The sequence below is a fragment of the Octopus bimaculoides genome, chromosome 2, assembly GCF_046866305.1.
Source record: "Octopus bimaculoides isolate indiv1 chromosome 2, ASM4686630v1, whole genome shotgun sequence".
NCBI lineage: Eukaryota > Metazoa > Mollusca > Cephalopoda > Octopoda > Octopodidae > Octopus > Octopus bimaculoides.
The window spans coordinates 33,760,740-33,776,288 of NC_142929.1; the positions used below are offsets into that span (position 1 = coordinate 33,760,740).

The following is a 15,549-nucleotide window of genomic DNA, read 5'->3' on the forward strand; positions in this document are numbered from 1 at the left end:
TTTAAATACACAAACATTTAAATACACAAACATTTATACATGAACTTATATATACACATGTACATAAAAACAGTTAGTTTGAATTTGTGTTTTACAATTAGAATTCTAATATATAAATTAGCTGCTATCCTGATTAAATCTACACTCATCAATACTTTGACTCAAATAACCTGCGTGCTGTTTCCAGACTCTCATAAAAATATACTCAGTCTTTTTGACAAATAACAAACAAATCTCAGCCAGAAACTAAGAGGAAAATGGATTCCTTGATTTCGATCAAATACTTCAATGGCCATTTTCATATGACAACAAGAAAGTGATATTCGCAATGTTAAAAAAGCCTCTATTTATCCATACCACCTATTTGTACTACCTTTCTACATGATCATCATCATAACATTGATTTCTTTGTGCAGAAATGAACTACATGGAGCCTACAAGTAAACAGCATTTCTCTATTTGTTGTGATTCAGCATAGACTTGTTCATGGGGCATACTAATCCTCAGATTTGATCTCCCAAGTATAACAGGAAATCGAATAAAAAGAACAGGCTGATATTAATTACGCCCATGGCTTCAGATGAACAAATTAAATAACAGAGCAGAAAAGTGCCAAATTGTGAAACCGTTGTGCTACTCTTTTTTCAGTTAAGCAATAAGTGACCAAGACAGTAAGGGTGCCTCTCTCTGGTTGCTTCATATGCTAGAAAGATTATCCTAATCTTCTTCAATTCATACACCACTATCTTCAAAATGAGAGAACACACTGGATAATGTAGCTATAGATGCACAGTATGTCCAAAATGACTGGGTGGTTACTGCTCCAAAGCCTTTGATCAAAGGATGTTCCAGTAATGACAAGGAAGAAAGGAAAGAAGGAATAAATTTGTATATGACAATGAAGGTGTGAGAGGCTTTGGGAAATGAAGTGAGGTGGCAGAGGCAGATTTTGATAGGGAGAAAAAGCACAGAGGGATCTATGTATGTAGACAGTGAAGAAGAGAAGAAAAGAAGAAGTGGGCAAGTGGGTCAGTGAGATTAATGGAAAGCAAAAGAGTAAGAGTTTAAGAGTAAGAAATTGAAGAGACAAATAAAAATAACCGGAAGAAGAGAAAATGAAACACAAGAAGAAAATGGAGCAAAGTTTCAGCAGAAAGATTCAGAATTACTTATTTACTTAAAAATTGTACAAAGAGCATTTAAGTCCTATTACTAACCAGGTTGATCAATGAAGGGATAGTGTAGTATAAAGGCTGGATAAGTTTCTGGCAATAAATGCTAGACAAACCTACAGAGCATGAATATTGAGTACTGCTAGGGTTTCAATTTTTACATGATTAAGAAGACAGTGGTGCAAAACAGCATGGCTAAAGGTATGGAAATTGCCATTTCCATATCCTAACCAAAGCCATATATTATTTATTTAACTGGTATTTCATTTCAGTCAAATTTGCGACACACTTAAAAGCCATAGCAACATAAACATGCAAATTGAAAAGGACAGCAGTTGGATATAAAAATAGCAAAACTGAAAAGAGGCAAAAAGAAACTTTGCTAGCACTCACATTAAGGACAAGAGACAAATTTCTATTCACTTTTGCTCAACCACATGTAAATGGAAATAAGCTACTGTTTGTAAACCTTGATAGCAATAACTTCATGAGTAGTAGAGATCAAATGAATCAGATAATGAATTATTAGGCAATTATTAGACTATGTAATAAGTGGTGACAAGTGCTGTGAATGCAATTTTAGCACCAAATTTTAAGGGGCTCAAAAGCAATGTGACTATATGTTTTTCTGAGCAGATGTTACAATGCAACTGAGGGGAGGCTATAATAAATAAAAATAATAAGTAACTGCTGAAAGGAAGGCAAAAGTTTGCAGATGAGATATTCTCTGAATTTTTCCAATCCCCACAAAATAGGAAAATCCAATGTTTGCAAGAGACTGTGCCAAGAAAGCCATGACCAGAAAAGGAAAGCACTCAGTGGACAACCAATTGAAAAAACTTTCCAATGTGCATTCTGGAACTTTCCATGATAGAAATGTTTCTGTATATATATATAAATTAATTTTTGTTAAATATGTTATTTCAAATTTACTTCATTTCCATTTCATTTTTAAAATGATATTTACCTGACAAATTCAGCAGAACTATATGAGTAATTTTTTTGTATTAATGAATCATTATTATGTGTGTAAGTGCATGTGAATTTATTCCATGTTATAGCTTTCAGCAATTACGCTGATAAATCCCAGTATTTCTGGCTATTTACCTATTTATGTGCGCTCGTGTTCAAATAAAAATCCTACAATGTGCACAATTCTTCTTTTGTGTGTGTGTGTGTGTGTGTGTGTGTGTGTGTGTGTGTGTGTGTGTGTGTGTGTGTGTGCGCGCGTGCGTATGCGTGTGTGCATGCGTATGTGCACGCGCGCACATGTATTTCCCAGCAAAATATAAATAATTCATTTTACATTTTTGGAACAAAAAATTTTAGTAAGTTTACATTTCATTGTGCTTGCTTCTAAATACAGTAGTTCCAAGACAAAATTTATGCCATAAATTTTATACAAGAATCTTTTTTTTAATAACTTCTATTCCAAATGCCAAATTCATATAATAATAAACAAAAATATTATTTTTGTTTCAGAAAACCAAACAAAGTTCGCAAATATTTTAGAATGTAAATGAAGCTCATAAAGATGTATTTTAGTTAGAAATATAATAAAAAGACATTTCTATAAAGCAAAATACAACGGCATAATTGCACCCATACTTTGGTGAGACATGTTTATATATATAACCTAGAAGAGAAACTATTACTGTGTGACTAATCCACACCTCTATGCAGATAGGCACAGAGGTACAATTGTACATGTACAAGAGTTCTTGTTAACGACACACAAGATATTTCATTAATTTCAAACCCGACCTTCCACTAACAAACATACAGGACTCATCAATAACATCTCTAAACCTGCTAGACACAACAACCAGACTTCTCTCAGAGCACATTTCACTAATTTTTTTTTTTTTAAATCATGATATGCTGGATAATGTAATTCTAGATACATCAAGACAACTCAAATTAAGACAGGATAGAAGCAGCTGGAATAACTAATACTATGTCAGCTTAATCAAGCCCAATTTAAGGCACAACAACAACAACTACACACAATTATTATGTAGAACATATAACATTTTTGGGGGGTTTTTTTTACCATAAGAAGAATAAGCATCTCCGGAACTGATGCTCCTCTGGTGTCCCTGAATGGCATCTGATGGCATTGTGCTTAAGTTCATCATTGATTGACTTGGCGTTGGGTTCTCTCTGGCATCATGAAAGGAGTCTTCATCAGATTCCTCTGCTCCAGTTAGGCTATTCAAACTATGGCTAGAAACAAAAAAACAAAATGATTATGATAGTGGGGTTGTTTTGTTTTTTCTTTACCAAGGACAACAAATCAACTACATCAACAACTTACAACCTCATGTAGCTTTTAATGTGTACATTTAGTTTTTAGATATGTACTTTATTCATGTAGGAAAAGGCTTCAAACTAAAATCTCAATTTTTCTTTCATCTTAAGACTGCAAACAAGCTTGAGTGTTGTCTTCATTTTTTATCATACTGACCCTAGGACTTTGTCTGGGACATTTTCTTTGTGTTGATCTCTCTTATAAGGACCAAATGATAATGCCAACTTTTGCATAAAGGACCTTAATTCAAAGGAAATTCAATACTACAGAGTATTTTTGTTTTGAATGCTGATTTACTTTAACCTTTTTGTTATATTTCTTTTGAAATTTACTGACTTTATTTCAATTAATATTGAAAATAATGAAGGATTACTTGAATTAATGTTTTTCGTTGCTATTAAGACGTGTTTGGCACATAAATTAAAATACAATTTTGATGGTAGGTTTTAGAACTAAGGACCATCTCAAGCAGGTTGGTATCAAAAGGGTTAACCATTTCATGTCAGTGCATGCACACACACACACACACACACACACATTCATACACACCCATACATGCAAGCATACACTTTATTCTTTTACAGGTTTCAGTCATTGGACTACAGCAATGGCTATACTACTGGCTCCTACTAGCACCAGTACATAGTTCAGTCTTGTTGTAATTTTATCAATCCCTAGTTTTAAAACTGCTAGGTTATGATGGCTCACGTTCAGGTCTCTGATCCTCTCTGTTTTACTCTATAGCTTTGAGGCTTGACACTCTCAAGGGCCTCAGGAGCCACCTGAACTCCTTTGGTATTAAGACATTTTGTGGGATTATGGACTACCATTGTTGGTTACCATGGTCAGATATTTTATCCAACCGATGACTTGAGCACAAAAACAGGGATGTGTCCTGTTGTATGATTCAGGGGCATCAAGTTAGATACACACATATACATACAAACAAACACACAATCATACATACAAAAAAAAAACAACACACACACACAAACACAATGGGCTTCCTACAGTTCCTGTCCACAAGATTCATGCACAAGGTATTGGTTGATCTGGGGCAATAATAGATGCTTACCAAAAGTGCTGCAGAGAAGAACTAAACCTGAAATTGCATGACTGCAAAGAGAACTTCTAAACCACATAGCCATACCTACCTCTATCTATGACTGTGTTCATGTGTGTGTGTTTTAATAAGGACATTGCTTATGGCGTTCATAGGCCCTGTGACACCATTAAGCTTGATGAAATTAAAAACTGGAAGCCGATAACTACGGAAAAGCAAGAGAGCAGGTGGTGGGATCTCACACCATGCTCATGCCCATATTATTTTTCCAACCAAACCCCACTCTATACATGAATAATAAAAACTACTACAAACTATTAATACACCTCATTATGTCATGATTTTATCCATACTGCATCTTGAGAAACTTGAAGTGCAACATAGCACCTGGCACCTGTGCTGGTGCCAATGCAACATGCCAATGACCCCACCCCACTCCACCTAACCCCAGCTCATCCTAGTATACTTTAGAGGGTGATTTGGTGAATGAGCAGAGGAAAATATTGAGAGGTCTATTTAGCTTTGTCTTACCAAGAACTTGACACCTTCTCTAATGTTGGTACCACAAAACAAAAAAAAGGACCAAATACATAGTGTAAAATTGAGAGTAAACAAGTGAAAAAAATTATAAGGTTAAGGAGTTTCTTTAGTCCTGTTATACCAAGGACTTGGTAACCTCTCCAGTGATTGTGCCAAGAGAGAATGCACCTAGTACAGCCTGTAAAGAAGTTGGCAGCTGTAAAAACCATGTTAAAATAACAAACACAAGCACCATTCTTATGACAGTAGTGGCTTCCAATAAAGAAACAGCTCAGCTGCTGAAGATTTGAAGTGCTTCAATCAACAGCCACAACAATAAAAAACATTAAGAATAATAATTCAAATACTTTTTAAAGGTTTCAGATATTGACTTACCTTTTCCCACTGAGTGATGAAGCCATGGTTGACCGGATATAATTTAGGTTCCTATGGGATTTAGGGATTTCTGAATGAGTTCTTTGATGGCCACGAATTTCTTTGTGAGCCCCTGAGCCAACATGCTCCCCATATCCAGCACTTACAGGACCAGGATCAAAATCCTCTTTATCTCTGCCAGCAGCAGAAACAAATCGTCCTTCTGTGCCATGAACACATTCAGCGGTTGATTTCACTAGTTCGCTTACAGCAGATGTGAAACTGTTTTCTGTTGTAGGCGCAGTGGACACAGCCAAATTCTCAGATGAGTTACCCACAGTGACTCCATTGATGCAGATACGGACACCAGAATCATTAACATCCGCTGCACCACAGGCAGGTCCGTAGTCGTTATACAAACCAGAATTCAATAAATTTCCTGAAAGGTCCGGTGCGAAGACAGCGTCACTGTAGACAGGTTGCCGTTCAACCCCAGGAGCCAAGTCCAGCATTGATCTGTGATGAACTGTAAAGTAAGCATATGAAACCTTACTGAATATTAAAAAAAACACAAAAGCGGTCAGAATACTAATGGTAAAAAGAGAAATAATAGTGTTGGTGAAGCTAGTGAAATAGCAGCAAAGGGTGAGAGTAGAGGTTTTTATGGTAATACAGATGGTATTGATAGTGTTGAATAATTATAGTCTTGGTGGTGGTTGTGACAACAACAGTTTTAAAATTATTGGCAATAGTCAGGGACAGTTTCACGTATGGGCTAATATGGGCCATGGTCTAGAGGTCCCTTTAACTCAGAAAAGCCTAAAACTTGGAGTTAAAAATTAAAAAATATATTTACAGCAATCAAGTATTTTTTTTTTTACCTGTTTGAATGTTTTTTAATACAAAAAAAAAGTTATTTTAAAATTATTCAGCCTTCTTCTGACATATTGGGCCTTTTTACATCTAAATGTACATTTAAATGTTCATTTAAAGCCATTATATTTAACTGAGTCACTTGGAGTCTACTAAAGCCCTTTTAAGGTTTGCGGTCTCCTCAAACTGTTTGGGAGCTCTAGACTTAATGAAGCCCTCTATATTTTATAATGTGTAGCAAAATCATAAGGGCCCCCAAAACCTATTACCTTAGGGGTCCAACTAGGTCTCAATCTGAGACCAGTGATAGTGTTAGCTGTTCTGATGATGAGGGTAATAGTGGTGAAGATGATGATATAATACTAATGATAATTGGAAGAATGACAATAAGCAGTCTCGTAGATTGTTCTTTTATGCTGCACTCACTGGACTACAGCCATGATAAAATGGTAAAGGTCCCTTCAGTTATAAATGACTATGAGATTGCACTTACAAAGTTCCCCCCCGAGACACAAGTCAGGGCAAGGTTATTTATGGAAGACTAATAGTCACCCATGCATACCCTCTGCATACCACCAATGTTATCTAAGAGAAAGGCAAAAGTTGATACAGTTTGGTACCAGTGACATCACAACTCATTTCTACAGCTCAAAAACACAACACACAGCCCTGTCCGGGAATCAAACTCACTACCACATGATTGTGAGCCCGACACCCTAACCATACAGTCATGTGCCTTCATGGACTACAGTCATGATAAGACACCTTAAAGAGTTTTAGTCATTCAAATTAATTCTGAACTAACTTTTAAAACTTGGTTCTTGTTTTATAAGTCTCTTTTTGTTGCACAGCTATGTTACAGGGATATAAACAAATCAATAGTGGTTGCCAATGCAATAGAGACAAACACAAAGACACAAGGAATCAGTCAGCTAAGTCTTATAGTAGAAGACACTTGCCTGAGGTACTGCATAATGGGACTGAACCCAAAATCATATGGCTGTGAAGCAAACTTCTTAGCCACACACTGTGTCTGTGTCTGTTAATTAATAACAAAAAAAAACCCAGAGAAATCAATACTATTTCTTTTAATTAGAAGATTTAATTTATATTGTTACATACAAGTCATCTAACAAACTATTGTCACTTCTACCATTGGCAGCTTCAATGGTGAGAAGAATGAAAAGAAGCTTTTGTTCAATCCATAACTGATGATGATGAAGAGGTGGGGTGACAGAATGGCAGTAATGGTGGTGGTGGTGGTGGTGGTTGCGAAAATGTCTTGGAATTGTGAAGACTGACAAAAAGAACCAATATATTTGAGTTACTATCCAAGATATAAAAGCCTAAATGTGAAATTGGAGAGAGAGGCATAAGGCAAATTTGTGATCATCACCATTTAACATCCGCTCCCATGCTGGCATGGTTTGGATGGTTTCACTGAAAACTGGAAAGCTGGGGAGCTGCACCAGGTGTTCTGATCTGATTCGGCAAGGTTTCTATGGCAGGATATATATATATACTAGCAGAAATACCCGGCGTTGCCCGGGTTAAAGAGAATAATGAAATCTAAAAACGCCGTCTAGACTACGCATCATCTTTATATATAGAGATGTATATACACACACGCACCCAAACACACGTATATATATGTATATCAATATAAATATATGAAAGTCAATGAAGTTTCGTAAAAGAAGGTGATCATGTACATACTTTCTTGCTGTTGTGATTATAACACCTCGTTGTAAACAATGTTCCTTGTTTTCCCTTGTGGAGCATATACAAATAGGTTTTTTTGCTGCCCACTCTTGAGCAGCCAACATACAGTTGTCCATGTGAGAAGCAGGGCTCTTCCAAGAGAAGACCAGCTACAGACAGTGTTTGACCCTGAGATTTGTTTATGGACATGGCAAAAGTCACACGAAGGGGGAATTCTAGTCTTCTGAATGTAAAAGGAATGTCTGCTCCTGATGGAGTAAGAGGAATTCTTGGAATAAAGACGTCATCCCCTTTTGCACATCCAGAAAGAATGGTAGCCTCGATAACATGTGACATCATTTTCTTTATCACGAGTCGTGTTCCATTGCAAAGTCTTGGTGGTTCCAGATTGCGGAGCAGCATAACAGGCGTTCCAACTTTAAGTGATAATATGTGGGGAGGTAGTCCTGGAGGCTCCAACGAATTGAGAAATTCAGGAGGATAGTTCACCACTTCATTTGTATCTGGAACTGTATCAACAGACTTGTAAGTTTGAAGATTGCCGGGAAGAGAATGCATCAGGTGTTGATTAATTTTTGTAACACCTACGTTTTTTGGAGCTAATATTGCTCTTTCACATAACCAATTGTGATTTTGGTAGTTTTGTTTAAAGTTGGGAAAAACTTTGTGTTTGAGGTCATCTACAGAATTAACAACAGAACAAAATGGCCGGAGGTCTGCAACGAAATAATTTTACTCAACACTTTGCAAGTGAATCAGTGGAGGCAAAGATGCGTCTCATTTACTTGACAATTTATGCACCACATTGCAGAAATCACAATGTAAGTATATCTGAAAGGGTAGTCTTACACTGTTGTACCGTTGAATTACAAATAATGTTCATCTGTTATGTTGGGGTTAAAATTTCATCAACATCAAAAATATATGAATTTTCATGGGAGTTATGGCCGTTATGCAAAGAATATAATTTCCAAATTTCATAAAGATCCATTCAGTACTTTTGACGTAGTTTTGGATAAGAAAACAAATGACTAATGTGTGTGTTTGTGTGCATGTGTATGTGTGTGTGATGGGTGTATATATGTATAGATATCTGTATGCATGTATATATGTATATATGTACATATTACATGTACATCTATATATATATATATATATATACATCTACACATATGTATACATATACATGTATGCATATAGATCTATATATATATATATATATATATATATATATACATATCCGTGTACATATACATCTATATGTATACATATACATCTCTCTCTCTCTCTCTCTCTTTCTCTTTCTCTTTCTCTCTCTCTCTCTCTCTGAAAGTATCTGTCATTACAGTATCGAAATGGTATACATATACATGTATATATATACATATACATCTCTCTCTCTCTCTCTCTTTCTCTCTTTCTCTCTCTGTGAAAGTATCTGTCATTACAGTATCGAAATGTGATTGTTTCAGTTAGTGAAATAGTTTCATTTTTAAAGTGAAAGTATTTGACATGAGTGTTTTTGTTTCACTTTTGACACGTAATACTTAAATAGTGGAGGAGATATTATGTTGCCGTGGGCTCGAACTCTGCAAGAAGTTAAAAATTTTTTTGACTAAAACACAACTGGAACCCTAAGTAAGGCATGTGTAAAATTTGAATGAAATTGGTTGCGTAGTTCTCGAGTTTTAGGGATTCACACAGACAGACAGACAGACAGACATTCTCATTTTTATATATATAGATATATATATATCAGAACTAGAGGAGAAGTTTCAGGTGTGGAAGCAAGGTCTAGAATTGAAGGGCCTTAGAGTCAACCTAGCTAAAACCAAAATCCTAATAAGTAGGAAGGTAGATAAAACACAAACCCCTTCAGGTAGATGGCCCTGCTCAGTATGTAGAAAAGGAGTAGGTAGTAACTCTATAAGATGTAGCCGGTGCAAGCTATGGACACATAAGAGGTGCAGCAACATCAAAGACAGGTTAACTAGGAAGTTAGTTTTTGTTTGTGGCAGATGTTCAGGTGCAATAAACACTGTAAACAAACAGGAAACAACTTCTATCTCATTCCAGGGTGAAAAACTAGAGGTAGTTGATAGCTTCCGCTATCTGGGCGACCATGTTAGTAGTGGGGGTGGGTGCGCTGAAAGTGTAGCTGCTAGAATAAGAATAGCCTGGGCCAAGTTTAGAGAGCTCTTACCCCTGCTGGCGACAAAGGGACTCTCACTCAGAGTAAAAGGCAGACTGTATGACGCATGTGTACGAACAGCCATGCTACATGGCAGTGAAACATGGGCTGTAACTGCTGAGGACATACGTAAGCTCGCAAGGAATGAAGCCAGTATGCTCCGTTGCATGTGTAATGTCAATGTGAATACCCGTCAGAGTGTAAGTATCTTGAGAGAAAAGCTGAACATTAGAAGCATCAGTTGTGGTGTGCATGAGAGACGATTGTGCTGGTATGGACATGTGGTGAGAATGGATGAGGATAGCTGCGTGAAAAAGTGCCACACCCTAACAGTTGAGGGAACCCGTGGAAGAGGTAGGCCCAGGAAGACCTGGGCTGAGGTGGTGAGGCAAGACCTTCGTACATTGGGCCTCACCGAGGCAATGACTACTGACCGAGACCTTTGGAAATGTGCTGTGCGTGAGAAGACCCGGCAAGCCAAGTAAGATCGTTGCCAGTGCCCCTGGACTGGCTCTTGTGCGGGTGGCACATAAGATGCACCATTTTGAGCGTGGCCGTTGCCAGTACCGCCTGACTGGCTTCCGTAGGATTTTCGAGCGAGATTGTTGCCAGTGCCCCTGGACTGGCTTGTGCGGGTGGCACATAAAAGACACCATTTCGAGCGTGGCCGTTGCCAGTATCGCCTGACTGGCCTTCGTGCAGGTGACACGTAAAAGCACCTACTACACTCTCTGAGTGGTTGGCGTTAGGAAGGGCATCCAGCTGTAGAAACTCTGCCAAATTTAGATTGGAGCCTGGTGTTGCCATCCGGTTTCACCAGTCCTCAGTCAAGTCGTCCAACCCATGCTAGCATGGAAAGCGGACGTTAAACGATGATGATGATGATGATATAAATGAGAAAAAGTAATATTACATAAATTCAAAGTCACATAATTTCTATTATAGATCGTAGTAAATATTTTAGGAGTGGCTGTGTGGTAAGTAGCTTGCATACTAACCACATGGTTCTGAGTTCAGTCCCACTTCGTGGCACCTTGGGCAAGTGTCTTCTACTATAGCCTCGGGCCGATCAAAGCCTTGTGAGTGGATTTGCTAGACGGAAACTGAAAGAAGCCCATCGTATATATATATATATATATATATATATATATATATATATATATATATATATATATATATATATGTATATGTGTGTGTGGGGTGGGGGGTGGGGTTGTGTGTCTGTGTTTGTTCCCCCAACATCGCTTGACAACCGATGCTGGTAGTTTACATCCCCGTAACTTAGCGGTTCAGCTAAAGAAACCAATAGAATAAGTACTAGGCTTACAAAGAACAAGTCCTGGGGTCGATTAGCTCGACTAAAAGGCGGTGCTCCAGCATGGCCACAGTCAAATGACTGAAACAAGTAAGAGAGAGTAGAAGAAAAATTCAATTCATAGTACAAACAAATTATCTTTGTCATTTGACCTCTCCATAACAGAATAATACAGGAGTACACTAACATTTTTTTGGTTTTATATTGATGGGTAATAATAACAGGGTACTAATGCTCATAGAACAGGTCTCAAATAATAATTTTTATACAGATGAGTAATGAAAATTTCTGGCATAAGTACAAGTCCCCATATATGAAGGAAAAAGTTAAGGGATTAAACTGATCCCTGTACATGGCAAGTACAATATTTTATAGACCCAAGAAAAATGAAAGACAAGGCTGAACTGCCAGAATTTGAAACTAGACTATAAAGATTTGAAACGAAATATTGCAAGGAATTTTGTCTGACATACTAATGATTCTGCCAATAACTGATAGGTAATAATGACAAAATAAATCTATAAATAATGCTATAAAACAGGCCCAGACTAATATTTTTGATACTGATGTGTAATATAATCAATCTGAGTTTTTTTCCTCCATATATATATACATGTATCTATTACCATTCTTTCTTTTATTCTTTTACTGGCCTCAATCATTGGTTGGCTGGCATACTGCTTTGAATGGTGTATATTGTTGATTATATTGATCTTGGTACTTAACTGGTACTTGTATCGACTTTGGAAGGATGAAAGACAAGGTCAACCTTGGTGAAGTTATGGTGGTGGTGATAATTTAATGTGTTACCTTTTTTTTTTTTTTTAATAACTTTTGATAGAAGTAAGAATGAAAATGAAAGATTGAAATTTGAAGAGATTTTTTTTTTCCTACCAACTGGAAAGTAGTGATTATTGGCATAATTTAAAAAGTACAGATAATGCATTTATGGATAATTGTTTGCAAGAAAAATGCATTCAAATTCAAATCAGAGAGAGAGAGAGAGAGAGAGAGAGAGAGAGAGAGAGAGAGAGAGAGAGAGAAAGAGAGAGAGACAGACAGACAGACAGACAGACAGAGAAAGAGAGTGTGTGTGTGTGTGTGTGTGTGTGTGTGTGTGTGTGTGTGTGTGTGTGTGTGTGTGTGTGTGTGTGTGTGATTTTTTGCAACAGATTGATTTTTCAGATGAAGTCTAAAATATGATAAATAATAATGTGTTGGGTTATATTTCTCCAGGGTGTTGCATGATTCCAAATATGTGCAATCTTTGTTAGGGGTCTTTGGAAAAGAGACATTAAATAGTGTAGCAACAATGTAAGGCACCCTACAGAAGAGTGCCTGCAAGCTATGCCCAAATGCCATTTGTGATATGCTTACTTTATCAATGCCTAAAGAACAAAGGTTTGTTACTCTTGCAGACAGTAGATAAGGTGAAGTGCGTAAAGTTGATCAGAAGGAGGTAATATAGATGAAATGTTGCAAAGATTGTGAAATTGAAAGCAAAGTAAGATGGTAAAAATATGCTTTGCAGTGCTAGCTGTGCTTAGGGTTCATTAACTCATGGCATCATACTGAAAATATTCTGAGTGAAAAGCTCAGTTTTGTAATGATTCTGTTACAGACTAGAAATGAAATGATAAAAGAAGGTATTAGAGTTTTCTACCTTATGTTAGACAGAGCCTTACTTCCATCAAAAAAATGTGAGCCTTACTTCCATCAAAAAAATGTAAGCAGGGTTGAAACAATTTTTGTGATACTGTACATTTCATGTAGTACAGTGTCAACAATTTTTCAGATATGTTCAGCAAATGATCAGAAACAAATACAGTTATTATAGCTTTATGTATTCAATAATGTGTATATCTTGTATTGTAGGGTGTTTGTTTGTAATATAAAATACAGTGTCAGCCAATAAAGACATAAATTACCTGATTCTTCAGAAGCTGATGGAGAAGAACATCTATCTTGTGCATCAAGGATCGGGCACGAACGATACCGTTGAAGGTTGTCAGGCTTCACATTCTAAAATTACAAAAAATAAAAGATAAAATACAATACAATTCATGATTCATCAACATTGGTTTCTATGTATGCTCCACAGTCAGAGAGTTAAGATTGAGCAAAATAAAAGTTTCAGACTACCCCTGACAATAATCTACTCCGATATATGTAGAGATTATAGATATATGTTGCCAGGAATATAGAGAAATCAAAACTCTTGGTGTTCTGTGACACAAATGATTTAACTATTTGCAGTGTTAACTTCAGGCAACCGACCATCAAACAAACCAGGTAAGTTGGCAAGGCAGGAAAATTTCATAACCACCAGGAAATGGGATACACAGCTGTTTTGAACTGTAAACCTTTTCTAAATAGAGAACAGGCCAATCAACATACACTAGAGCTTGGAAAATAAAGGTAAGAAGTAGATGCAATCAGACACATTTAACAATCTGGAGTAGAAGCTGGAAAATCCTATATCCATATGGAGGTGTTAGGAAATACTACTTGTGGCCAGAGAAATTCACTTTGAAACAATTTGGTTTCTGGTTCAGTCCTATTGCACAGTGCTTTAGGCAAGTATCTTCTACTTTAGCTGCAGGTCAACTAATGCTCTGTGAATGAATTTGTTAGATGGAAACAGTGTGCGTGTGTGTGTGTGTGTGTGTGTGTGTGTGCGTGTGCGTGCGCGCGCGTGCATGTGTTCTCTCATCACTGCTTAATTGACAGAATATGTTGGTTTGATCATGTTCCTGTAACTTAGCAGTTCAGCAGAACAAACCAATAGAATACGCATCAGATTTATAAAAGTATGTACTGGAGTCAATTTGTTCAACTAAACCCTTCCATTCAGTGCCCCAGCATGGTCACAGTTTTGACATAGTTATTTTATAGCTGAGTGCCCTACCAAATGTCAACCACTTTATAGTGGAAAATGCTTACTAATTTTCTGCATCTTCTACATACAAAGTCCTTCTCTCTCAACCTACATGCAATTACACAAGATTTCTGGTGTACCCATATTTAACATTGAAGTACACAGTATAGAATTTCTAACTGTATCTCTTTTTCACATACCAAGCATGACCATTTCCAAACTGGTAGTAGATTTGTTTTTTTTTTTTAATACACATGCACACGCATACATACATACAAAGTAACAAACATACATACATGCACACAAGAAAATATATTACAGAAGATAAAAGAAAATATATAACTTTCTAAATTCTCAATCGCAGAATAATGCTAATAATATAGCCTGAACAAGATAAACCACCCCTATTTTGCAGAGCTACACTTTTCTCTGCGAAAAAGGGGTAGTTTATCTTGTTCAGGCTATATTAATAGCATTATTCTGCGATTGAGAATTTAAAATCACTTCTTTAACTTTCTAAGTCATCTCAACGCTTCTAAAAGCAAACTTCGTTTGTTTATTTACGTTTGTCGTAATTTGAATTTAACATATAACTTTCTGTACATATATATATAGCTATATTTATTTCGAAACAATTTGAGTCGGATTCCGTGCTACTTACAGTTTCAAAACTCCTAACAGGATGTTTCCTCAGGCCAATGGAAATCCTTTAGGGGCTTTGAAACGGTTTTGAACAATACACGTAACTCCCAATAAATGTGTTGAGTGCCCTTTCTTTCATTTGTCCACTCATAAATATATATATATATATATATATATATATATATAGATAGATAGATAGATAGATAGATAGATAGATATATATATATACACACACACACATAAAACAACATTTTATTACATTAGATAATTTAATGGATTAAAAATAGATATCTGAGATACATACACATGAAGATCTATTATAAAGGGCAATTCAGTGAGGCAGATAAGAATACAAACACAAAGACACACCTTCGCTTATCATAGAAGATAATTTAGCGAGACAGAAAAGAAATATATGTATGTATCCTATATATGTATATAATATATGTGTGCATGTGAATATATATATACATATATATGTTTGTGTA

General features: G+C 36.4%; 1 protein-coding gene across 50 annotated transcripts in view; it reads right to left on the reverse strand.

Annotated features, from left to right (window-relative positions):
* Positions 1-15,549, reverse strand: part of LOC106868006 (uncharacterized) — a 553,573-nt gene that overhangs the window by 163,951 nt on the left and 374,073 nt on the right. For all 50 annotated transcript variants that reach the window (XM_089342694.1, XM_089342659.1, XM_052976095.2 and 47 more), the window contains 3 exons: positions 13,470-13,563; positions 5,462-5,966; positions 3,226-3,398 (listed from right to left, as the gene is read on the reverse strand). In XM_089342694.1, coding sequence (XP_089198820.1) covers positions 3,226-3,398; positions 5,462-5,966; positions 13,470-13,563 — 772 coding nt within the window. The remainder of the gene's footprint in view (positions 1-3,225; positions 3,399-5,461; positions 5,967-13,469; positions 13,564-15,549) is intronic.